The sequence below is a fragment of the Aulonocara stuartgranti genome, assembly GCF_965226115.1.
Source record: "Aulonocara stuartgranti genome assembly, chromosome: 16".
In the NCBI taxonomy this organism is placed as follows: Eukaryota; Metazoa; Chordata; class Actinopteri; order Cichliformes; family Cichlidae; genus Aulonocara; species Aulonocara stuartgranti.
Window position 1 is genome coordinate 22,208,585 of NC_138952.1, and position 25,428 is coordinate 22,234,012.

A 25,428-nucleotide genomic window follows, 5' to 3' on the forward strand; every position below is an offset into this window, starting at 1 on the left:
ATCATGTGCTGGAGATCAGTATTGGAGAAAACATGTATTTACATGAAACCAGTGGCTTTTTGCCGATTGTCTGTTGAAGAGAACGAGAGCCTACAAGACTATATTTTTTATGTGAATATATAGTATTTTTTTCTGTCCAGTCTCCAGTATCACAATCTAGTCTTCACATCAGTGCCCCCTTGTGACTGCATTTTTCGTTCTATTCTTATGTCCTATTAAACAAAAAGCATTCTTACAGAACCCCCTATTTTATCTGGAAAGTTTCAGTGTATCTTGTTTTCCTTTTCTTAGGAGGAAGAGGAGATAATGGCAGCCCCATCATTGTGTTCCCAGAATTCCCTGCATTTGGGGAGATCACAGACAAGGAGTTTCACAACGTGTTGACCTACCTGACAAGCGTCCCAAGGTAAAGTCTGAACTTTTTCACCTCTAATTAAAGTCTCATCTCGCTCACCCTGTGTCACCTTTCCCTTGGTTTCTCTACGGTCATTGCAACAAAGTACTGCTGATGAACATATCCAGGTTTATGGATAAACCATGTGGCCCAGACAGTATCAGATATTATGTAATAAAATAGAAAGGCTTTGAAAGTGGCTCAAACTAGGGAAGTTTTCATGCTGATCACCTGAACTGAAACTAGAGGAAGGATAGTGATGTACTGGAAGGAGTGTATGAAGTCTGCCAGTAGATGGCAGTAGTTAACTTATTACAGCCTCACTCTAGAATTGCTCAAAGAGGAAGACTCAATTACCTCATAGCTTTGTATAAAAGAAGAGGGCCAGTTGGGATTCCTGCGGACACTTTATTTTATAAGTGTTCTTCAGTTCAGTCTTTGTCCACATGGGCAGAGCAGATGTCAAGAGAAGAGGAAAAAATTTGCAGGAGCAACCGTTTCTCCAAATTTCTTTTATAATCAATACCTGGCTCTTTAAATCATGATATTTTTTTATGTTTTTTGATTTAGCTTATCATCTTGTATGTCCTGCTTTCCCTTCATTCTGCCTGAAATTTCTCATTGTGTATAAATAGAAACCAGCAGTGATTCTAGCGGGTTGAACCTGAATAATGCATACAGCTAACCAGAGGGGTGTGTGTGTGTGTGTGTGTGTGTGTGTGTGTGTGTGTGTGTGTGTGAGACATGGCCACTTGCTCACTGAGGCATGTCTCTGTATCCATCCATGTGCCTTTAGTCACAGCACAGCTTTTCTTCCGTTAACAGTGGAGCTTTAATCACTTGAAGTAAATACAGAGTTAGTTGGCCAATGTTTGGCTAACTTTATTTCAGTATGGGCTTAATTTTCCTAACTGGATACAATTTAGGTAATGCACTTACTTGTTGGTCACTCTGTCAAGTGAGTGAGGGTCAGCCACAGGGTGAGATGGTGCTGAGCCAGCCTCAAGCTGTTCTGAATGCACAGACAGATGGCTGGAGATACCTGAGGGACTGACACCACGAATGAGGCACACAGAATCCAGGGACAAATGTCTGTTCTGACCTTGGACAGCTGCTGCTTGTTTGAAATTAATACCACAGGATCGATATTAATTGTAGACATAATTTCTTATGTTGATACTCTCATACATACGTACGTGTGCATGCTTGACTGGCTGGTTGCTGGGATGTGTTGACTACTAAACTAATTTGGGTCTTGTCTTGTGAATGAAGGAATCTAATTAATTGACTCTATTCTTTGCATCCACCAACACTCAGTAAATGAACCCGTAAATGGTTTGTGTATCTTGGGGAATACAGTCAGCAGACAGACTGTGGGGGGAGGGGCATTAAGCTGGTGCACTCTTAAAGTGGACATGAAACACTACGTATGAAGGTTAAGACCATGGAGCTCTACTCTTAAAAGAATTGTGATAGATTTAACAGTCTGTGACTGTGAAGTGTTTAAAGCTACAGGCTTTAGCAAATGCATTGCAACATCTTGTGCCAGTACAGAATGTGATGTCACAGGGTTGGTGGGTTGGTTGCTGCTAATAGACTTAGATTAGTTTATGTAAAATAACTAGTGAAAGAAGCGATAACTCAGTGGAAAGCAAGGAAGCTAAAACTAAAAAGCAGTTTATGGTGGCTACTTTATTTTTACTGTCTTTTTCACTTTCTGCGTCTTTTTCACTAACTGATTCTTTATCGTTGGCTAGCTGCACTGAAACAGGAGAATCCACTTGTTAGCCGTAATGTTAGGGTTTGCAGAGTACTTTATAAATAACGACTGCATGGAGGAAATCCAGTTTACAGCATATAACATTTACTACATGCACATCACAACACAAGCATAACTACGTTTTTTTACCAAAGCACAACTGGGAATGCCAATCTCCATCAGAAGGTCCGCAGCAAGGTCCAGATATAAATGAGGTCACTTACATTTGGACCTTGTTTTTCCTCACTACTTGTATGAATTTCTAATATGGCACATCCAGTGTCTGCAGTGGTTCCACTACATAGGGGACCTACCAATGCTTGCCAAAATGAAAAAATGCCTATATAACAGCAAATATGATCTTGGATTTAAGCTCATTTTGGGTTTAAACCCAGTAAATAAACACCATGTCCAGCTTTCACTGAAATCTGCTAATATTTCTAAGTAGAACAGCAGTTCTTGTGCCTTATAGAGGGATGGATGAACAGATACGTTGCCATCACATAACTTCATCAGTCCTTCAGCCAGATCTCGTTACACTATGTTGACACAGACAATTTGAATACAAGTTATTGTTTTGCATCGTGTTAAATAAACCAGTATTAAGCATCAAATAATTATAGTTTGTAATTCTTCAAAAACCATGCAAGGACCTTGAGAACTGGCCTGAGGAAATTGAACTCTCACCTTTAGAATGAGATAATCAGTGAACAGAACATTCTACATTCGTTATATTACTATAGTAAGTACGGAAGTAATTATATATGACTTTTAATGTCTTCCTCATATCACACTTTGCAGACTGATGCCGAAAATAAAATGAAACCTCAGTACTTCCACAGACAGTTTCACTCTAATGTGACCATTCAAATAGTTAAATGTCTAACGTTACATGTGAGAATGTTCAATACTTCAATTTTCTTGAAACAGGAGCTTTACTGACCTCTTGAAATTCCTCATAAAATGTTGTTCACTGTTTTAAATGTCAACTACCACTCATGTGTTCAGCTGCTAGTGAGGGGAGGGGCTCTGTGCCTGCTCTATCCACAACTGGTGGACCCAAAGATCGCACTGTTGGTTTTGGTAATATTTTGATTGAGTATCTAATTTTGTAGTCATTTTTAGTAGCGATTAGCATCCGGATATCAATTTTTGTGACAATACTAATGGAATGCTCCCTCAGACACATTAGCCAGGTGCCTATAAGCAGGTCAGCTATGTTTTGGCAGTAGGTCTCAAAATTGGTGTGATTGGTTTTGTCTGAACATACACAGATTGTGTGATATTCCAACAAAGACACAACTACAATTGTTAGTGTGTACAATCAAATTGTAAGCTTTTTGTTGATAATGAAAGACCAAAGAAAGAAAGAGAGGCCCAAATGACTTCTCTGAAATCACACCGTCTCTGATCTAAGTCTATATTAATTTGGTCTTTGCTAGAGAAAATCATTTCAACTTCATAATACATTAAATTAACATGGATACAATCACTGCGAGAAAATCCCCCTTAGAAGTCAGGCGAATGGTCTTGTTTTCATAAGCATAATCCAAATTAAAGTTTATTTTAATTTATTTTGTTTCTTATAGATTCACAAATTAACAATTTGATTGCTTCTTATTTATTATATAACACAGATGCACATTTCTTTGCCCTGTTAAAAGACAAGAGGAGGCCAGAGCTGTACCATGCGTGTTATGTGTTGCATATCCACTAAACCAGGAGACTCATCCCATCACTGCAGTGGCTTTGGGCAAAAGCTTTTTCACAGCTCGACTCACAGCTCGAGGTGCTTCTGTACCCTTTGTCATAAGAAATCCAATTATTAGAAGGACACTCATGGATGCGCTGCCCCCAAAGCACCAGAAAATATCTATGAATATTTAAATGAGTAGTGTTTGCAAAAAAATTTATAGCTACACAAAAAACTGTACATCCACTTATTCACATTTACCTTCAAATTTCTGCTAATACTTTACTTTAAAGTTGTGCTACTACTTGATAGGCCAAATGATTAAATTTCCCATCCCCTGGCAGTGGATGTTCAGCATAAACCACCCTCTTATTTTACGAGTCATAAATGTCTGAAAGGATGAAAAGCTCTTGTCTCACTTTACCTCTGCACATGAGTTGTAAAGCAATGACTGTGTGAAACTGCAGGGGTGAAAAGTGAGGATGATAGAGGAGGAGAAAAAGGAAAAGATGAAAGGGGAAGGAAGTGTCATGAGTAATTTAATGTAAATGATACAGTAAGTAACAGCATTAACTAGAGAGGCAGACATGAATAGATTTACTAATACTGCAAGCTTTGGGTGCACACTGTAAATGCTCTTCAGAACCTCACATCTGTTTTGATCCGTTGATTGGCTAATAAAGCTGCCCATTGCTATGCACCCTTGGTTTGGTTGGCTCTTATTCCAGCAGCTCTCAGCTCTCATTGGTTAGCGCACAGATGCAGTGAAGGGGGTGCAGAGTCTGGATCCTGGAATGGTCTTAAACATTTGGCTGCCTCTGCTTCAAACAGCACAACACACTGGGATCTGCATCTACTGTGTTTTCATTTTGCCTTCATTGTTACACGGACCGCTCTTTTTTTAACTGCTGCCACCTTGTCTACGCAGTCAATAGTTGCAGAATGAAAGATGTGAAAACAAATACTTGAAGCTTACTGGAATATTTCTGCTTGAAAGGTAATGACGGTGCTTTACCACTACCTGAAACAGGATGCACATGTTTCAGGTAGTGTAGATAGGATTCTGCTGGTAAACTGCACGTGCGGCCGTCAGTAGTTGTTGTCAGTGTTTACCCATCCCCTCCCCATTTCTACTGGGACCACAAAGGAGAGCAGGGGAATGGGGGAAGTGAGGGCTGGGGGCTGGTGGCCAAGAAATCTGGAGGCGCTTCACAGTATCTCCTTTTATTGATGGCGCCAGCTGTCTAAGAAGATAAAGAGCAGCACAACAAAACTGAAATCTGTGAACAGGCACTTGGCTTCACTTCTGTGCCATAGAGGATTTTTTCCCACCTCTTAAAGCTCTTGTGTTTAAAGAATTCCCTACTTGTCTGTCGTTTGGTTGTAGTACAGGCTGTTTCCATGTAAAACAAACAAACAAACTGATATGACATCCTCCACATTCACTGTGCTGCTAACTTTCTCACCCTTGAACCATCAAGCTGGTCACAACAGATCTGTTTAGTTTGTGCTGAAAATGTTTCCTCCTTGTGTGTTCCAGCTTGTCGTCAACAGGCGTGGGGTTCATCCTGGTGATTGATCGCCGGCAAGACCGATGGGCAGCTGTAAAGGGGACCCTGCTTCGTATTGCAGTAAGTTTGTCTTTGCCTCTGCAGATCTGAGCATGCACTTGCCTTCTGCATGAGTCTCACTGGGACAGAAACAGATATTTCATCAGCTGTGAGAGTGAGGGGACCGAGGTTTGACAGGAACTGTCCGTACACCATCACCCATGGGAGGATGAAGCTTATTAGGCCTCAGAGAGATGTTGTAACTTCCTCTACTTAACAGCTCCACCACTAATATATGAGAAAGCACAGCCATAAGCTCTCGACCATTACCATCACAGCCAGTGTTTTCACAGCTATGGGGAAAAATAAGCTGAAAATACAGCAGAATGTGTTTGTTTTGTTCACACATTCGTTTAAATCTTTCACTCATCATCTTGGCTTTACATTGATTGATATTTGGGCCTCTATTATAAACAATTGAGTAAATTAGTATAAATGAGTCACTTAAATGCTGCTCACAGTGGCTTAAAGGACTCCTGCACAACCTACTAAGCAAAGTAGCCTTTTGTATGTTTTTCAGCTGCTGCATGATACATCAGGATAGAGGGAACTTCTGATATAATCTCTTCCATTGCTCATTAATCCTGCTTCTTTTTAGATGGAAAACTGACACTAACAGAATAAGGAGAATGTTATTTTGGAGCATGTTTCATTTGTCCCAGGCTTTACTTGTGCACAGTGAGCCAGAGTGTCTATATGATCATCCATGTTTCAGGCTTTCTGTAGGGAGTTGATGAAGCACTGGCAGCGCTCCATAGTGTATATAGATGGGGGTGGGAATCACCCTCTTACACAATCTCTCAGTATTGTTTAACTGGAGCTAAACCAATGGACTGCTGACAAGCACCATGATTCATATACTAATGAAAGAAGGCCAGTTTTCTTTGGCTTAGTAGCTTCTTTATGTAACAAAAATGAGCTACTGTGTTGATCTCCAGTATCATAGAATTGCTCCACTGGAATCAAAAGAATCTCAGGATTTTTCAGACACGGCAGATGACAAAGATGGTGTGTAGGACAGTTTTCCTTAAGGAAATCTACATAGAACAGCATTTTTTGTGTGAAGCAGATCCTCACGTGTCTATTGAAAACACTGAAGGAGGCAGATGTATAAAAAGATGAAATGCCTGAGTGGGAGAGCAAATGATGGCTATTACCACCCACTGTCTCCAGAGATATGGGAGACCCACTCAGTCATTTCAAATTAAATCAAGCTTTATTAATCCCACAAGGCAGACTTTTACAGGTTGACAGGCTGGTAATAAGGGGCCATTCAGTCAGCCCTGTACTAATACTCTGCTTGAAGTGATTCCACCAGGCTGTTAAATACGTGGTGATGAAAAGTGGCGCTATCTGTAGAGTGGAGGTTCTTCCGTCTGTGTGTTGGTCTGTGTCTGTGAGAAAATAAGGCGGCTGAGGAGTGATGCTCTTTGTCTTTTGCTGTGCATGTGCATGTCTATGTAGATGTGTGTACTCGTGCATATGTGGGCTTGTGGGCCTGAATGTGGGTCAGTGTGTTTTTGAGGACAGCTGAGCTGAGTCTTATGAGAGAAAGTGTTTGTAGACTGGTCTTAATTAAGTCTGTCACTACCTAAAGCTTGTCATTTATCAGGCTCCTCCTGAGGCGTGTGTGTGTCAGCCATTGTCAAAGAGCAAGTAGTGCATGACTGCCAGAGACAACAGATCCAAGCAACATGGATGAATGCTTGGAAGCTAAGACTGGATATATAATATAGTGTCAGCTCCCAAAACTGTCTGTAGCCTTTAGCCTATGAGAACTTTAATTTAAAGAAGATAACCTGCTGCACATGAATATATAGTTATATTTCTAAAAATATATATTTTTAATTCCTGCGACTGTTTTAGAAAACACACTGTGTTAGTTGGACTATATTTAGCTAGTGCACTAGGACTCACAGCAGTGCCTTTGTTCAATGTATTCTCTGAAGGTTTAACAATACATTACATTAAAGTTCCTAACAGCTATTCTGGATTCTTACCAGGAATCGGATATATCAGGCTTTGCTACACACAGGCTCAGATATTAATTTGCATATATATTTCTTAGGATTTTGGTTTTTTGATGGTGATAAAATATAGAATCTTACCAGATTTACCATTTACTCGTTTCAGATTTGTTTCTGCACAAGACTTCCAGATCCATTAATCATAAAATAATTAATAACAGGCCTGTTTTGTGATAACACCTACCACTAACGAACAGAGCCATATGTTCTGCAGATTGCATGATTCATCTCTGCAGATGGTGAATGACCATTTTAACCAGTTATCTTCCTTCTTCCAGCAGGTCAGTAAGGACAAACAATGGATTGATTTATTAATCCCATTAATAATGCTGCTCCCAAGAGGATTTCTTTTATGAACAATGTATTCGCTCTCACTTCTGCTTGGACCAGCATTCCCCAACTCACTCGAGGAGGATGGCCAATCAGACAAACCATCCATTTAGGTCATTAGCTAATTAAAGCTGCATTATCTATTGTATTGCCTGAAGAAGGGAGATCAGCTTGTGCCCTCCATGCTGTCAGTGGGTGTCAATCATGACATTTTAATTAGCTTTTATTGGGTCTGTTGGCTGAGAGTGTGTGGTAGATGGACAGAAAGATACATATGAAAAGGATTTATGTGGATGTTCTGAACACATGAAGCAAAACTGTTTTGCTTAGTGAAATCTGTTTTTGTGCTGAGTATGTTGTTTGAAGCAACTGTCTTTGTTTTCTTTTTGCAAAGAAATAATCAAGTTAATTATAGACGTGTCCCCTAGTGTTTATACTGTGCAGCCAAGCTGTGAAAAGGGCTAAAAAAATACTCCTCAGATACAGGGATAAGATGTGAAATAGATGTGTCTAAAAAGGAGATAAATTGATAACTTCCTTGTCACCAAACAACTCAAAACTATGCCAGTTCAGCTTGACAATGTCAACTGAGTAAGGGGAAACCCTGATTGAATGTGCCTCCACACATGTGTGAATACGCCGTCTGCCTCATTATTCATGCAGAAGCATCTCAGAGACATGAAGATTAATGTCCCTGGCATGCGATGGCGCCCTGCACCCTCCACATTTTCTTCATTCTCTGGTAGTCTACTAGCTTCTTCACATCGGTGTTATCACGTGGGAGATGGAAGGAGAGACAAAGGGGGAGAGTAATATATGAGAAGTCCATGCTGTCAGCAGGAAAACAAAAGAAGAAAAAAACAGAACATGTACAACTGAAGTGTGATGACTTGCTTGCCTTACTACATACTCGGTCTCCTTTCCTATGTCAGGGCTCCTTCCCAGGGAACCTCCAGCTGGTTCTGGTTCTGAGGCCCACTACCCTTCTGCAACGCACACTCTCCGACATCCTCTTCAAGTTCAACAAGGATGAGTTCAAGATGAAGGTGCCGGTGCGTGCGCTTTGGGTCTCCTGTGCAAAAACACACTTGTGTCTATTCCATGAGTGACTTGTGTTCTCCTCTCAAATAGGAAAAAAAATGAAGAAGAAATATAGTTGCTCAAAGATGTTGATGTTTGTCTCTCTCAGGTGATTATGTTGAGCTCTATAACTGAGCTGCACTCTTATATTGATCGCACCCAACTGACCCAGGAGCTCGGGGGAACACAGGAGTACTGCCATGAGAAGTGGATCTCTCACCGCACAGTATGTACTGTTCAGTACTATCCATTTAGGTCATTTAATAAGACAATTTTTAAAAAAAAAACCTTTTTCTGCATGCCTGTAAGCAAGGGTTAAAGTGGGTTTTGGTAGAAGGGAGAACTCTAGTATTCAATGCAGCTGTAAGGATTAGGGGCGGGATCATTTAAAAATAATACTTTAAGATCTAATTTAAACTGAAATGTGCTACCCTTGACATAACCACTTACAATGAACACCACAACCTGCACTGCTTAGTCTGTGTGCCACAGTGCTGTAAACTAACCACTACAGCCTGCACTAAAATCCCCAGCATTTTCATCCAGCACATATATACAGTATGTACCATGTACAGGTCCAACATCTGATGACCAAAGAATAAGCATGGTTACATAAGCTTTAAATTTCCAGTTTATCAGATGCCTTTGAAAATAATTTCTCATCTTCCTCTCCTGTCCTCTTTGTCTTATACCTTTCTCCATCTCTTTGAGGGAACTTGCTATACCACACACAATTGGCTCGCAGCCACACTGTGGTCCAAACGGTACAGAAATAGTTTGTATTTGCTGATATTTGCTAAACTTTTTGAAGCATTTGAAATTACCTGAAGGTTATAAGTGTTACTCTGTTTATCCATGAACACCTTACTTGTGTTTAACGTGGAAGCTGGCTTGTAAGTTGGCTGCAGCACATGAAAAATAAATTTTTCGGTTCTATTAGATATTAAACTGCTGATAAGATTTGATCACTTATTAGCTAAAAGTGCCAGAACTGGATCCATCCAGTCTACTTTAACCTCCGCCTATACAGTAAGATCAAAATGTAAAGTGATATTTGCAAATTGAGTACTGACTATATTGTCATAAAGTATTCTACTTACAGACTGCAATTCGGAACTAGCCAATCCCCTCAAAAGTGCACTTTATGATTTGTTTTACATGTTACAAGAACCCAGTGCATTTTATCAGCATCACCTGAGAATGAAAATTTGGCATTTTCTCGATGAAAATCTCTGTTGTGTCTCCCGTGACTCAGGCTATTGAAGGCTTTGCACTGATGGTAAAGAAAACGGCACAGACTCTGCAGTCATTTGGGACTGAGCTGGCAGAAACTGAACTCCCAAATGAAATACAGGCCACAACCATCCTTCTGAGCACACACACCAGCAAGAAAGAAAGAATGAAGGTAATACCTTCAAATATAAAAATGCATTCTTTGAAATTACAAGAGTAATATGATATGCATTAATTGCTTCATTGGTCTGTTCAGATAATGCATGCTTGCCCCATCTGTCTCTGTATTTCTAGGAGGATTTACTGGTGGCTCTGGGTCAGGGCAGCAGGCTGTTGGAGAGCATCAATGAGCCTGTAGTGCGAGACCCCGACCACAACATGAACCAGGATGAACTGGAGAATCTGGCTACAGTTCAAAGGTTGGAACCAGTTACGCCAGTGGCACAGCTGCGGGACGGTGACTGAAAACTAAAAAACTTCCAGTCATGGCACATTAGGAGATATTAGAGGAGCACTTTTTTCTTTGCTGATTGAGACAGAACTTTTAACTTTTTGTGGGATGAATATTTGTTTGAAATTCATAAATAATGATTCCCTAGATTTTTTCGGACATGCTTTGAACTAAGTTAAAATTAAGAGCTAAGCATATCAGGCCAGCACTGAATTATAAAGGCATTTCACATCCTGATGTATTTACGTAACAAAAATTAAAGCCTTTTTTAAAATGCAAGATATTTTTTCCTGGCCTGTTTCATCTCTTTTCGCTATTTTAGGAATATTGTTTCAAGTCAGTATGCTTTGAGGTCACACGGTATTTTAAGGCACATTGAGAGAACCGATCTCCACAATAATCATAATAGTTATTGCCACTAAATAGCATAAAAACATGCAAACACAATAAACCAAGAGGATCTGAAAACCTCAGTCAGCATTCTCTGCTTCATTAATTTTCCCCCTACGGCTTTAGCTCGATTTAACGCTGGCTCTTTCCTCTCCGTCTTTCTCGCCTTGCCTGGCAGATTGCTGTCTCAGCTGGACGAGACAGAACGAGCTTTTGATGAGTTCTGGGTGAGACATCAAACCAAACTAGAGCAGTGTCTTCAACTGCGCCACTTTGAGCATAACTACCGAGAGGTGAGCAGGACTTTTTTTATATATTGAAATCCCGCATACTGGATCTCTTCAAAACTTGTGTTTCTGGTGCAGGTGAGGGCTCTGCTGGATCAGGTGTCTGAGAAACTTGCAACCTTCTCTGAGGTTGGGATCAGTCCAGCCCATGCTGACCACATCTTCATTGAGCTCACGACCTACGAGGAGAAAGTCTGTGTAAGTCACACCTGAATCATCACAATTAAAGCTTTGTGTAATCATGACCCAAACAGCTGCATAAGATGCTTTATAATATGGATGGGGGTGGAGGGGAGGTGTTCTGCTTTCTTTTTTGTCATTTCGAAATTACATTACACTCCAAAAACAAATCACCGGCTGTGTTTTAGCAGATGATTGAAATTAAATGATATTTAAATAAACTTTCATGTAAGAAAATTTAAAAAACGGAGATGTGCTTCATTTTGTTCAAAATGACTAATTTGTTTGCGATTTTATGTAGTAAGGTTGATAGAACAGATAATAGTGATCATCATCATCATGAAATGTGATTAAACATCTTTATATTTCATATTCATGTGTAAAATGTCTAAAGTGCAGCAATTTTCTCAAGTTTTCTTATTTCATAATGTGCGTTTATCTAATAAAGTACTGCACAGAGGACGCAGGGATCACTAAAAAAGTCCAACTTAAGGACATCAAACTAGATGAGTTTCTCCCAAACTGTGAGAATAATTAAAGTCCATAAAGATAAAGATAATAAGGAAAACCAAAGCTTAAGGAAGGTTAGCAAGGAGCAAGGGAACTCAGATGACATCAAGGGTGGAAAAAGAACAAGGTTGTGTCTAAAAATACAACAATCTACACAAAAAATTAAACAAATTTAAAGTAAAAGCGTAAGTAATTCAAATTGAAACATGCTATGCACTGACCAACAGAACCACATACTAAGCAAGAAAGACCTAAATAAAAAAGTAGTGCAATCAGCTTTAAATCAAGAACCAAAACTACATCAGCAGCTTCATCTGGACAAAATCCCATTACACTCTGCAGGAACTCTTAAATATGAGCTTTTAGGCTTATATTTCCTAAAATTCGTGTCACAGCTGCACAGTGCATTCAAAGCACAATACCTGTGTGCACAACAACCCCATATATTTTTGACTCACTCAGTGTCTATAACCCAACTGGACCTCTCAGGTCATCTCAGTGTGCTTTCAATAACTGTGGTCCTGTTCTTTGGAACAAACTGTCCGCTGAGCTGAGGTCAGAACTGAACTGTTGCACTACACTGGTCCTCAGGAGGTTCTGGTCAGAACTGCAGCCTTGTCCCAGGAGGGTGATGAACTGATCCAGAAGTCCCACTACGCTGAGGACTCCATTCAGCCCAAATGCAGTGAGCTTAGAACAATCAGTGAAACTGTGAACAACAATCTGAGAGCCAAGAAGGACCATCTCCTCAAAGCCAGGGAGCTACACCACCGGCTGGAGCGGGTGAGAAGACAACTGCATACATGCCCCCATTAGTCCCTTTGTCTTGTGTTGTTTCTGGTTTTTCCACTTTCATCCTCCTCTGCTCTCCTCTGCAGGCATCAAAGTGGGTTGATGATGGCATATACCTGCTGGCTTCTCAGCCGGTTGATAAATGTCAGTCACATGAGGGCGCAGAGTTGGCCCTGCAGGAGCTGGAACGTTACCTGGATAATGCAGGCGAGAATCAGCTGACAGACCTCAGCACCATCTGGAAAGACTACGAGGCCGTGCTGAACCAGCAGTTTAGGGTAAGAGGACTGACATGAGAGGAGAACACACGTGTTGCATTCAAACGTCACATCGCTGAGGTTTTCGCCAACAAAAATGACAACATTAGTGCTAATGTCTAACATTGCATAATATCTCATCTCAGATTATTGTGTTACGACTTTACTGATGTTGGCATACATCAATAACACATTTAATGGTGACACTTTTCCGGTGGCTTCCTGTGCATCAGGACCAAGTGGAGAAAGTTTTCCAGAAGCAGGCGTCCATGCAGGAGATGTTTGACAAGAGGAGAGTCAGCCTCAAGAAGCTAGCAGCTAAACAAACCAGGCCTGTGCAGCCAGTAGCCCCGAGACCCGAAGCCTTCATCAAATCCCCTCTCAGCTCACCTGGTCAGTCTTCACACGGCCGTACATTACACTCGTCATGCAGTGCAGAGCCTTTTCAGACTTTCTCAGGTTTTTGTGCTCTTCAGTCTTAGCATTACTTGAAGCCTGTTGATGCTGTCTCTAGCTCTTATGTGTGCAATACCTGAGACCATGCATTAACAGTCCATTTTCCACTGTTCAAACACAATAAGGATACATAACTTATTGCAGAACAACCTTGTAGAAGGAAATAAAAAAAATCTTATATTTTTAGCTTGAAATCACTATTTTCACGACAAAAAAAATGTATACATTTTCTTTATTTATCCTGCATCCTACACATTTACATACAAGGGCCTTTACACACTCTCCAGTTAATTTATAGTTTTTCACAGCTATTCTATTAGTCAGTATATTGAAGCATTGACAGTAATAGAAACCACATAACCTCTTTGTATTAATTGTACAAAATTGCCACACAATGTATAATATACATGTTGCAAAAAGGATGTTTCAAGCTGCAAGCATTACTGAGCTGAAACCAGCTTCTTACAATAATAAAGTATTTGGAAACCTTGAATGCAGCTTTTCTAATATCATGCCACATTCCTCATGACCAGCTAAAACGATCAAAGTTATTAATAGTTATTACATAGTTTAATAAGTTGAAAATCATCCCTGTATTTTCACATCCCCAGCACGCAGAGCAAAGCTGGAGAAGAAATGCTCAGAGACAGACTCCGGCAACTGTGAAAAAGTGAGACTCAAGATTCTGTTTGTAAACTGTTGTACAAGTGTTTTCTGAAGACTTTGGAGTCTGTTCCATATCCAATGTTCCCCCCTTTTTTTTAGGGAAATGGCCAACTGAAGAACGAATACAGTAGCAGCAGACATACCTCTCTGTCAGAGGAGGAGGAGAACCTGGCAGTGCTCAGGCGGTGAGGGATCAACACTAACTCTTTCATCTGTAATCAAATTACACAGCAGATGGGCTGTGTGAAAAGGGTTATCTGGGGATCTAAAGCTCCGTGCAGCTATCTGAGTACACCAAACCCCTTACTTGATCTCTCTGCCTTTGCCTTTCTGCAGACATGTTATGAACGAGCTGCTGGAAACTGAGAGGGCTTACGTGGAGGAGCTGCTCTGTGTCTTACAGGTGTAGAATCACTCCACAGAAGGTTTTCTGCGCTCTCTGTTTTTCCTGCTCTGGGTATTTCATATTGTGCTTTTGTTGGTTTGTTTCAGGGATACGCCTCTGAGATGGATAATCCAGCAATGTCTCACCTTATCCCTGCGCCTTTGCAGAACAAAAAGGAGGTTTTGTTTGGCAACATGCCGGAAATTTACCACTTTCACAAAAGGTAACGGAGCGCCATCTGGTGGTCACTGATCATATCTGTCCTGTGTTGGACATCAAGGCCAATAAACACATTCAAAATCTTTTTTCTTTTTTTTTTTGTTTTACCAGAACTTTTCTGAGGGAGTTGGAGCAGTACACAGACTGCCCAGAGTTGGTTGGTAGATGCTTCTTAGAGAGGGTGAGTAAAGGGTGAGATAGCCGAGAGGCACACAACAAATTTTACTGAAGGAAGGGACTGTGCTGTACAAATCTTTTTCATTGCTTTCCCCTCAGATGACAGACCTGCAGATCTATGAGAAGTACTGTCACAACAAACCTCGCTCTGAGAGCCTGTGGAGGCAGTGCTCAGACTGCGCCTTCTTCCAGGTGAACAAATCAGCCGTCAGCACATTTGTGTTAGCCTAACCCATTTAACATTTCATTGCTTGGGGAAATAACAACCTCCCAAAAAATATTTTTAAAAACTCATTTGTATAAATACTTAAATTCAGTTGCCTAGTTACCAAAAATTGCAAACTGATTTTTCCAGCGTCCAGTGGGAAATTAAAAGCTATAATATTTGAAAAACACAGCATTATATAACAACTCAAGTTACCAAGTTAAACACATTTTTCAGTGAGATACAGTAGCTCAAAAGAGATTTACGCTCAGGTGGGCAGAGTAAAAAGGTGTTAATGTTTTATTTGACATCATTTTCTTTTTATTACATCAGGAATGCCAGAAAAAGCTGGAGCATAAACTGGGTTTAGATTCATATCTCCTGAAGCCGGTTCAGAGGATTACCAAGTACCAGCTGCTACTGAAGGTGTGAATCTATCTGTTGGCCAAAAATCAAACAGACTCTACAACTGTTTTTTTCTGTTTTCGTGTGGTTGCTATGAGCTGTTTCTTTGGTTTTTTCTAACTTCAGGAAATGCTGAAGTACAGTAAGGGCTGTGAAGGGGCTGATGACCTGCAGGATGCGCTGACCTCCATCGTGGGGATCCTCAAGGCTGTCAATGACTCCATGCACCTTATCGCCATTACAGGATTTGAGGTGAGACATTAAACAGGCGCAGAGTTTATCAGTCGCCTAACAGATGCTTGGCATCCACTACATGGACTCTCAGAGCCACCATAACCTACAGTTTATAGTTAAATATCTAGAAGGGAAGAAATTTCACAAACTGGCCTGCTGCAAAGGTGCCCAAATATCTGTGAAGGTAGACTGAGACTGCATGGCTAGGTGCTTGATTTTATAGGCTACACCTGTGGCAATGGGACTATTAACACCTGAATTCAAGGAATAACAGTTGCCAGCCAATACTTTAGTGTATGTCACTGACATGTCATGGACGTCAGATAGGTTCTGAGGTGAAATTGTTCTTTTAAATGATATAATAGAGCTTTTTACAATCCATGAAGCAAAACTGAAAGCTCTTTTTTTTAAATCAAAATGTAAAATCAGTTCAAACAAAGACTCGAGTAAGAAAGTCTACATATTTTGTGATATTTAAAACATTAAAGAACTGCACTGCAACAACATATCTGTGGCCCAGATATGCAAATCTGTAACACTCAAAAATAATGTGCAAACTGTGAAAACTGTTGGGAGAAAAGAGCTGACATGATCCTTCGACTTCCTTGATGTCAAAGGATCAAGTGTTAACAGATCATTTGAGATATAAAGGTCCAGAAAGGTGAAACTCCTTTTGAATTCCACTGTTACTTTCATCTAGCAGATGGAAACATGATGATAAGTGACGTGAGAGCTTTGAAATTAGGATAAATTAGACAAGTGTTCTGCTCTTGCGCCTGTTAAAACTTGGCAGCCACTTACAAGTGTATATATAAATTATTTAGAAAGATATATTTGTCATAATCGTGACACTTCAGATAACTCTGGCATACAGCACAAAAGAGAGCTACATTTGGCATAAAGACTGAGGTGTGTGAAAGTCAAACTTGGGCATCTGTAAACTATTTTAGAGCATATCCAGCGTGTTTTTGTTTTTAAATTAAAGTATCTCTTCCCTTCAACCCATTCATTTCTCAGGGTAATCTGAGTGAGCTGGGTAAACTGCTTATGCAAGGGTCATTCAGTGTGTGGACCGAGCACAAGAAAGGCCATGCCAAGGTTAAGGATCTGGCCCGTTTCAAGCCCATGCAGAGACACCTCTTCCTCCACGAGAAGGCCCTGCTCTTCTGCAAGAGGAGAGAGGAGAACGGGGAAGGTTATGAGAAAGCTCCTTCATACAGCTTCAAGCAGTCCTTGAATGTGAGCCCATCTAAGGTTGCAAATTGCATTTGATTCTTTTTTTACTGATGTGGTAACAAAGATGCATATTTCTCTTCACTGTTTATTGAACAGATGAGAGCCGTGGGCATCACTGAGAATGCAAAAGGAGACAACAAAAAGTTTGAAATTTGGTGCAACTCCAGAGAAGAAGTCTATATTGTTCAGGTAAATAAACAAAGACTAATAAAGAACAACTACTGAGCAAATACTCTGATAATGGTTAGATTTTGAGGGGTGTACATCCTTTTTGTCTCAGGCACCAACGGCTGAAGTCAAAACCACTTGGGTAAATGAGATCAGGAAGGTCCTGACGACCCAGCTGGAGGAATGCAGAGGTACATTCATGTATTATGAAAGCCATTATGAAAGTTTTTCTATAACTTATGCCTTAGCTGAAGTGATGTTCCAGCATCGCTGTTTTTCTCTCATTTGTGTCATTCAGAAGCAAGCCAGCAGAGGGCACCAGATCAGGCCACCCATGCTCCACCTGTTCCCACTGGAACCGTAAGTCTCAGGTAAGTCCGAACTCCCCACCTCATTTACTTTCTCTCACTGGTGTTACGAACATTTTCCATGTGATTGCCCTTTGTAAACTTTTAATAATCTGGGCCAGTTCTTTCAGAAATTGTTGAAGCTTCTCATGTTGCTCTCTTCTCCACTTGCAGCCCATTCAAGACAGGCCAGAAGAGCATTAAAAAGGGAGAAGAGAAGAAAGCTGAGTCCTGCAGTCCTGATGTCAATTCCTCCTCTTCTGTAAAGGCTGCAGGGAAAGGTGAGTGAAGAGCGCACGAGGGATACCCGCCTTGTTTCTTGTTAAATTTTAACTGTAACATTTGCAATGCATGTGTTGCATCAACTCTGTTTTACCCTACCTCTGTGCTTTCCCACTTCTTATGATTGGTTCGTGTCTTAACTTCTCATTTCCCAATGAATCAAGTTCCATTTTCCCTCCGTATTGATTCCCTCTTAACCCAACTTACCTTCTTCCTTAATTCTTTTTGTCCGTCTGTCTTGTCTCCTTGCTTTCCGTCTGAGTCAGATGAGGGTGTGACAAGCCCGACCTCAGACAGAGCTGCTGTGGCTAAAAAGCGCTTTACTTTACAGGGCTTCAGTAACCTCAAAGCTCAGAAAGGTAACTGCAAGCCAGAGATTTTCCATTATCCACCTGATATGTCATCTTCTGCATCTGTGAAACAAAAAAAGGATTTTTCCATTTAGTGTGACGCAATACATTTTTGTTTAATCATCTTAAGACACTAATATTACATCAGTTAGAAGCTGGATCACTCTCATGTCTTTAGGACAAGAAATAATCAGGCTCAAGTGAGTTTGCAGGAAGTTATTGCTATAAATCATCATAGATCATATACAATTATGTTTTTAACCTATTTCCTGACTTTGTCACAACTTCTGGGTAAAGCTAACTTCTGACAGCACTCTTTTCACTTTTACCACAAAGACATGAGTGTGTGACTGTTGCTCAGTCTGGAGAAAGTATCTGGGGGATTTTATTAAAGCCTTTTAGTCAGAAATGCTGCATGCTTCCCTCCACAGAGCCCTCAAGTACTGATGACAAAAGTTTTACATTGCCCATGACAGTCTTCCCATCATCAGGTATCGCACAGCTCTAGACCCCAGTTTTATTTCATCCAATGTAATGGCATTTGCACAGTTGACATTTTGACTTTGTTAAGAAAAGCATGTGAATCTGAGCAGGTGTTGAAAGTTATGTCAGGGTAAACAGAATAAATCAGCATGCAGAATATCAGAACCACAGAAGTGCAAAAACCTTACACCTGCATACTGTAACATGTCAAAATGTCTCCCGTGAGCGGCCTCTGTGTTGCTGAAGCACTTTTTCTATGGCAGCAGCTTCTATTCTGAAATCTTGCAGAGTTCAGCTACTTTTTGCAGGTGCTGTTTTAGTTAGAGTTACTTTTCTACCTCTGTATTAGTTGACTTTTGTTTGTTTTATTAGTCTGAGCTGAGAAAGTGCTGTTTTCTATGCCTCCTTTATACCTTTCCTTCATTCCTTTCATGAAAATAGGCCTGTTGAATATTACTTTTTGATAATTATGTCTTTCTTGATTTAACTTTCAACCTCATCTCTTCTTTTTACTTTTTTTCCCCAGGATCTCCCACCAGCCCAGATCACAAGACGAAACGCCAGAGTGATCCCACACCATTTGGCTTTAAAGGTAATGTTCAGCCACTGCATAGCCTCCTTGCTGGGTTAGTTGTTTTCCATAATGCTTGAATACATCCAAGGTCTTACACAGGTTTGGTTGGCTGCAGCTACAGCAGGAAAAGTGACTAGCTGTGTTTCCATTGCCTCCTGTCCCTCAGATGCAGGTCCTCCAGCCCTCCACCTGACCAGAGCCAGGTGGTTCAGCACCTCTAGTCTCTTACAGACAAAGTGGAGAGGTATATTGGCACTAACCTGCCACAGCTGGCTGTGTCAGGGTGTTTCACTGCTATGAACCTTTTAAAGGCAGCGCGTTTGTCTTTTCCACATCCCCTTCAAGTGCAGAGAAAATCATAGAATACCCTCTGACACAGAGGCATGTTTGCCTGCCCACTTTATACCTCTGTTTGAAGAAAGTTTAAAATATGAAGTTGCATGCCAGTCTCCACCATCTTGGAGTTTTTCTGTAGTGCATAGTTGTGGATCTGATTGTGTAATCTGGGATTCCTGATTTTAGCCACTTTTGTTCTAACAATGGGGACCTTATCGTGGTTCTTCCATACTCATCACTCTCCCTTCAGGTCACGTACATGTTTGACAGTAGCTGAGGCTGAATGTTGCTGCAAACTAAGCACCTGTTTTGTTTTGTTTTTTGCCTCTTCTGTTCAGGCTGGAATAAAGCCTCCCTGTCACTCGATGCCTCAGGGGAACATGACGGCTACTCCAGCGCTGAAGATCCTCTTAACTCTGACCCAGAAGATGAAAATGGCAAGAAGCTGGTGAGTCACTGTGTATGACTAACAGATAGCAGGCTTGTAATCACAGTGTTGGTGCTATGGTATCCAGTATTTATATCTAAGGTTACATTCAAAGTTTTCAGACATTTGATATCATTGTTGGTACCATAACACTGCCAGCAGAAATATAATACACTTTTATGTCAGTGTTGCTCATAGCTTCAGACAACAGTGATGGAACGATTCCCAGTATTCGTGCTATATAGGGAGTGCAGAATTATTAGGCAAGTTTTATTTTTGAGGAATAATTTTATTATTGAACAACAACCATGTTCTCAATGAACCCAAAAAACTCATTAATATCAAAGCTGAATGTTTTTGGAAGTAGTTTTTAGTTTGTTTTTAGTTTTAGCTATTTTAGGGGGATATCTGTGTGTTCAGGTGACTATTACTGTGCATAATTATTAGGCAACTTAACAAAAAACAAATATATACCCATTTCAATTATTTATTTTTACCAGTGACACCAATATAACATCTCCACATTCACAAATATACATTTCTGACATTCAAAAACAAAACAAAAACAGCCTCCCAGACACTGTTCAGAGAGGTGTACTGTTTTCCCTCCCTGTAAATCTCACATTTGATGATGGACCACAGGTTCTCAATGGGGTTCAGATCAGGTGAACAAGGAGGCCATGTCATTAGTTTTTCTTCTTTTATACCCTTTCTTGCCAGCCACGCTGTGGAGTACTTGGACGCGTGTGATGGAGCATTGTCCTGCATGAAAATCATGTTTTTCTTGAAGGATGCAGACTTCTTCCTGTACCACTGCTTGAAGAAGGTGTCTTCCAGAAACTGGCAGTAGGACTGGGAGTTGAGCTTGACTCCATCCTCAACCCGAAAAGGCCCCACAAGCTCATCTTTGATGATACCAGCCCAAACCAGTACTCCACCTCCACCTTGCTGGCGTCTGAGTCGGACTGGAGCTCTCTGCCCTTTACCAATCCAGCCACGGGCCCATCCATCTGGCCCATCAAGACTCACTCTCATTTCATCAGTCCATAAAACCTTAGAAAAATCCGTCTTGAGATATTTCTTGGCCCAGTCTTGACGTTTCAGCTTGTGTGTCTTGTTCAGTGGTGGTCGTCTTTCAGCCTTTCTTACCTTGGCCATGTCTCTGAGTATTGCACACCTTGTGCTTTTGGGCACTCCAGTGATGTTGCAGCTCTGAAATATGGCCAAACTGGTGGCAAGTGGCATCTTGGCAGCTGCACGCTTGACTTTTCTCAGTTCATGGGCAGTTATTTTGCGCCTTGGTTTTTCCACACGCTTCTTGCGACCCTGTTGACTATTTGAATGAAACGCTTGATTGTTCGATGATCACGCTTCAGAAGCTTTGCAATTTTGAGACTGCTGCATCCCTCTGCAAGATATCTCATTATTTTTGACTTTTCTGAGCCTGTCAAGTCCTTCTTTTGACCCATTTTGCCAAAGGAAAGGAAGTTGCCTAATGATTATGCACACCTGATATAGGGTGTTGATGTCATTAGACCACACCCCTTCTCATTACAGAGATGCACATCACCTAATATGCTTAATTGGTAGTAGGCTTTCGAGCCTATACAGCTTGGAGTAAGACAACATGCATGAAGAGGATGATGTGGACAAAATACTCATTTGCCTAATAATTCTGCACTCCCTGTATTATATAGGCCTTGTAATCAGAAGGTTGCCGGTTCGAGCCCCGGCTTGGACAGTCTCGGTCGTTGTGTCCTTGGGCAAGACACTTCACCCATTGCCTACTGGTGGTGGTCAGAGGGCCCAGTGGCGCCAGTGTCCGGTAGCCTCGCCTCGGTCAGTGCGCCCAGGGTGGCTGTGGCTACAATGTAGCTTGCCATCACCAGTGTGTGAATGTGTGTGTGAATGGGTGGATGACTGCATATGTAGAGCGCTTTGGGGTCCTTAGGGACTATTAAAAGCGCTATATAAATACAGGCCATTTACCATATAATGTGTGCAAGTCTTTCTGCCATTGTAGAAAAGTATTGCTGTACACTTTAGTTAATAGTAACAGTTTAAAACTGTAACTTTATAAGTACTTGATAAAGTTGCCACTGTTGTGCTCGTAGGAGGATGCTGCTGCTTTCCAATACTGATAAATTCAGAAGAAAGACTTCCACAAACAGCTGAAAGCTTAAAGCTGATTTCAACTCTTGCTAACCTTTTGTCAAAACTCTGATATCAATTACTGCTGAGTCTTATTAATCTGAGCTGTCACAGAATGACTTCAGAACTGTCATAAAGCCATTACTTTCTAATAGATCTAAAACTGTAGTGTAAAGTGAAGAAGAGACAATTCAACACGCATGAAACATGATTTTGGAGGTTTGGAAGAGCCTATGGTAACTGAAGGCATGCAATTGTTTTTTGTATTGTGTGACATTAATGGAAATCCATTTATGGAATTATCTTAACGTGTTACTCATGATCTGGAAAGATTGCTGAATTTCTCTTGAATCCGTCTCTTATCTTGACTATGAACAGTGTGCTGGAAAATACACCGTCACGGCTGAGTATGAGATCGGTGGCGCTCAAGAGCTCTCTGTGAAGAGCGGAGATGTAGTGCAGCTGGTCAAGGAGGGGGACGATGGACAGTGGTGAGGTTACAACCTTATATTATCTATGTGAACTAATAAAAAAATCTATAATTTAGAAGCATTGGTTTAACTATACTTTTGTGTCTAGGCTTGTGCGTAACTTAAACACATCTAAGGAGGGTTGGATTCCTGCTGCTAATCTTATCAACCTCATTGGAAAATCAAAGTCTTGTCAGTCTCTCACCAGCTCAGGTATTCTAAGAAACAGTCCCAAATAAATCATGTCAAAATCCAACATGCATTTGTTACACATGCATTAACTCCTCAATGTGGCTGTGTTTCAAACAGAAGGCAGTGGCTCTGGGAACCTCAGCACATCATCTAGCTGCAGTGAGACCTACACAAGCTTCTCTGATATCAAACCCTGAAAATACTCTGCACTTTCTTCATCATCAAACTGCCATCATTCCTACATCATGTGGCTATCTGTACCGTTTTGCCAGCATATGTAATCATGAATTTTGTCAATTTTCCACAGAAAACAGAAGTTACAAAGGTAACTATAGTTTTATGAATTCTAGGATCACTGCCGGTGGCAGTAAACAAAATGTCTCCTCATAGTCTGCACGTGTTGAAATCTTATGTAAACAAAATCATATGCATGATGTGTAGGCTACCTGTGCATATGCACTATAAATAACTTGGTAGGCTACATATGAGCTCTATGAAACTTCTCATGCTGAAATTTTCCAAGTGACCAGCATGACTGGCAATCATCTTGGGTTTCACAGAACCACAGTCATCAAACTTCTGTACTGTTTTACTTCTTCCTTACTGCCAGTGGCAGTAAACAAAGTGGATGACTTAAAGCAGCATCAAGAGGAACAGACAACTTCTAGTCAACCAGTGGCTGGTAACGTGAATCCACAGGCTGACAGAACCTCACAAATGTACAGGGTGTTCCCCAAGATGCCGCTGCACAGATTACACAGATGGGACACCCCACATTGCTCTCCAGGAGGTGGCCGCACCCCTGGTTGAGTGACAGACGACACCTGAAGAATGCAGGCACATCTGCTATTCCATATGCCTGTTTCATCATGTTTACAGCTCAGTGGGAATGCCCCAGTATGAACACATCTTTTCTCTTGTTCTTTTCATTATAAGAAATCAAAGACAGGTCCCATGTTGCAGTGCCCCCCATGTCCCAATGTTCAAGGTCCTAGCACACCTGCCATAATAGGAAAAGACCAGCAGAGCTTCAGCTCTTCCAAAAAGCTCTTCTTCTGAGTTGCCAATAGCAAATACAAACCAGCCACACCTTTAAGAGGGCAAAGACTGCACTCTGACAATGACAGTCTGAATGACAACCTCCTACCCCTTACTCCAAGGGATGCTTACCTCCTGAACATAGATTATAGATCATTAATTATCAACCTAAAGAACAATTAACCAAGAAAAAACACCGGGCTGACAGCATGAAAATCAACGGGGCTGGGCTACCAGGGGGTATTTCCATCACATTTTAGCATATAGGATCTCACCCTGTGTGGCATATGAGGAGACATATTTGCTGTGTTTTCCTGCCATTGGCAGTCATGAGTTAATGAAACAAAACTGCATTTTTATTTAATTTTTCTAACCTCTCACATACACTGCACATTCAGAATGTTATACATTTACTGTGAAGGAACAAAACACATGCATATGGTAATTTCACTGTATAGATCTGTCATGGAGACAGAAGATCCACGTGCTGATAATGTAATAGATGTATGAATGGGCCAGCAGGACTGATCTCAGCAAATGCATCTATTTATGCTCACACTAAAAGCGGGGAGAGGTTAGTGGACAACAGCTGTCTTTGTGTTCACATGCACTAATTTCTTCAGGAGTTCATATTTTAACTCTGAATGAGAAAGAGGGCAATGTCCACTTTCTTTAGCTTGAATGAATTTTTCCTGAGAGCCAACTCTCTGTCCACTTTAAAAAAAAAAAAAAAAAGTTTATTTATTTGTATGAAGCACCCACAGATATTCATCCACTCTTTAATTTTATTGTTGTCTGTAAACTCTCCTCCTGTCTGCTGTCAGTCTGTCATTAGAAACCTGTTCTGTCACCAGCTCTCCAGAGTTTGTGTGTGTGAGCTTTTGTCCTTTTGCTTTTGTCTCTGATAGCCTGGTCAAACTCTTTGTGCATTTTCATATATGCTACAGTTTTACAAATGTATCCATGTGAATAATGGGAGATCACTGTATAGGCTAACTTATTCCCAGCAGAGGGAAAATGTTTGGAATGTAGATATTGTTTATTAATATGTGTCTGTCATGTTTGTTAAAGGAGATGCTATATTGTACATTAAGTATGGTGATGTCACTGCTTTGTGACTTGTCCAGTTTTGTTTTGTTTTTTACATAAATGACTTGTGACAATTCACTTACTGTCTCTCTCTCTCTCGGTGCTGAGATGTAATCTGAAGCCTTCTGCTTTTGATTTCTGAGTCATCCTGAAACATTTCTGTAACCAGCTGTTTCTCAAAGAGCTGTGGTCGTAGGCTAACAACAAAAAGCGAGAAACGAAACTGAAACAAATTAACGGGTTGCCAGGTCTTTTCATAGCTTTCCCCCCAATAAATAAATAAATCAAACAAACAAACAAACAATCGTAGTAAGGAACTAACATACCCCTTTCATTGAAATGTGGACTAATATAGGTTGCAATGTAGGTTGCTTTTGCCTCCACTTTTTTCCCCCAGCCAGAGAACATTTTTATTACTAATTTTTTTTTTTTAAAAAACTTTAAAAAATACAAAATATTGTATTATTATCGATTAATATCATAGCTCTATATTCACCGGAAATAATAAGCCGACAATGAATCTTATTTGGTGAGCAGCCAAAGGT

The 25,428-nt window shown here is 40.7% G+C and overlaps 1 protein-coding gene across 8 annotated transcripts in view; it reads left to right on the plus strand.

Annotated features, from left to right (window-relative positions):
• Positions 1–24,965, plus strand: part of mcf2lb (mcf.2 cell line derived transforming sequence-like b) — a gene marked incomplete at its 5' end in the record, with an annotated part of 49,581 nt that extends 24,616 nt beyond the window's left edge. For 2 of the 8 annotated variants that reach the window (XM_082507292.1, XM_082507290.1), the window contains 32 exons: positions 292–406; positions 5,387–5,477; positions 8,746–8,865; positions 9,003–9,119; positions 10,149–10,298; positions 10,421–10,545; positions 11,146–11,260; positions 11,333–11,452; positions 12,536–12,727; positions 12,823–13,014; positions 13,227–13,386; positions 14,061–14,119; positions 14,215–14,300; positions 14,452–14,518; positions 14,608–14,723; positions 14,831–14,900; positions 14,996–15,088; positions 15,435–15,527; positions 15,633–15,758; positions 16,758–16,979; positions 17,073–17,165; positions 17,257–17,335; positions 17,443–17,515; positions 17,666–17,772; positions 18,040–18,132; positions 18,555–18,614; positions 19,133–19,198; positions 19,347–19,424; positions 19,855–19,964; positions 22,473–22,585; positions 22,674–22,777; positions 22,874–24,965. In XM_082507292.1, the coding sequence (XP_082363418.1) occupies positions 292–406; positions 5,387–5,477; positions 8,746–8,865; positions 9,003–9,119; positions 10,149–10,298; positions 10,421–10,545; positions 11,146–11,260; positions 11,333–11,452; positions 12,536–12,727; positions 12,823–13,014; positions 13,227–13,386; positions 14,061–14,119; positions 14,215–14,300; positions 14,452–14,518; positions 14,608–14,723; positions 14,831–14,900; positions 14,996–15,088; positions 15,435–15,527; positions 15,633–15,758; positions 16,758–16,979; positions 17,073–17,165; positions 17,257–17,335; positions 17,443–17,515; positions 17,666–17,772; positions 18,040–18,132; positions 18,555–18,614; positions 19,133–19,198; positions 19,347–19,424; positions 19,855–19,964; positions 22,473–22,585; positions 22,674–22,777; positions 22,874–22,953 (3,485 nt within the window). In that variant the 3' untranslated portion in view covers positions 22,954–24,965. The remainder of the gene's footprint in view (positions 1–291; positions 407–5,386; positions 5,478–8,745; positions 8,866–9,002; positions 9,120–10,148; positions 10,299–10,420; positions 10,546–11,145; positions 11,261–11,332; positions 11,453–12,535; positions 12,728–12,822; positions 13,015–13,226; positions 13,387–14,060; positions 14,120–14,214; positions 14,301–14,451; positions 14,519–14,607; positions 14,724–14,830; positions 14,901–14,995; positions 15,089–15,434; positions 15,528–15,632; positions 15,759–16,757; positions 16,980–17,072; positions 17,166–17,256; positions 17,336–17,442; positions 17,516–17,665; positions 17,773–18,039; positions 18,133–18,554; positions 18,615–19,132; positions 19,199–19,346; positions 19,425–19,854; positions 19,965–22,472; positions 22,586–22,673; positions 22,778–22,873) is intronic. The other 6 variants (XM_082507293.1, XM_082507287.1, XM_082507288.1 and 3 more) reach the window with 5 other exon arrangements.
• Between the last annotated feature and the right edge of the window lie 463 nt (positions 24,966–25,428).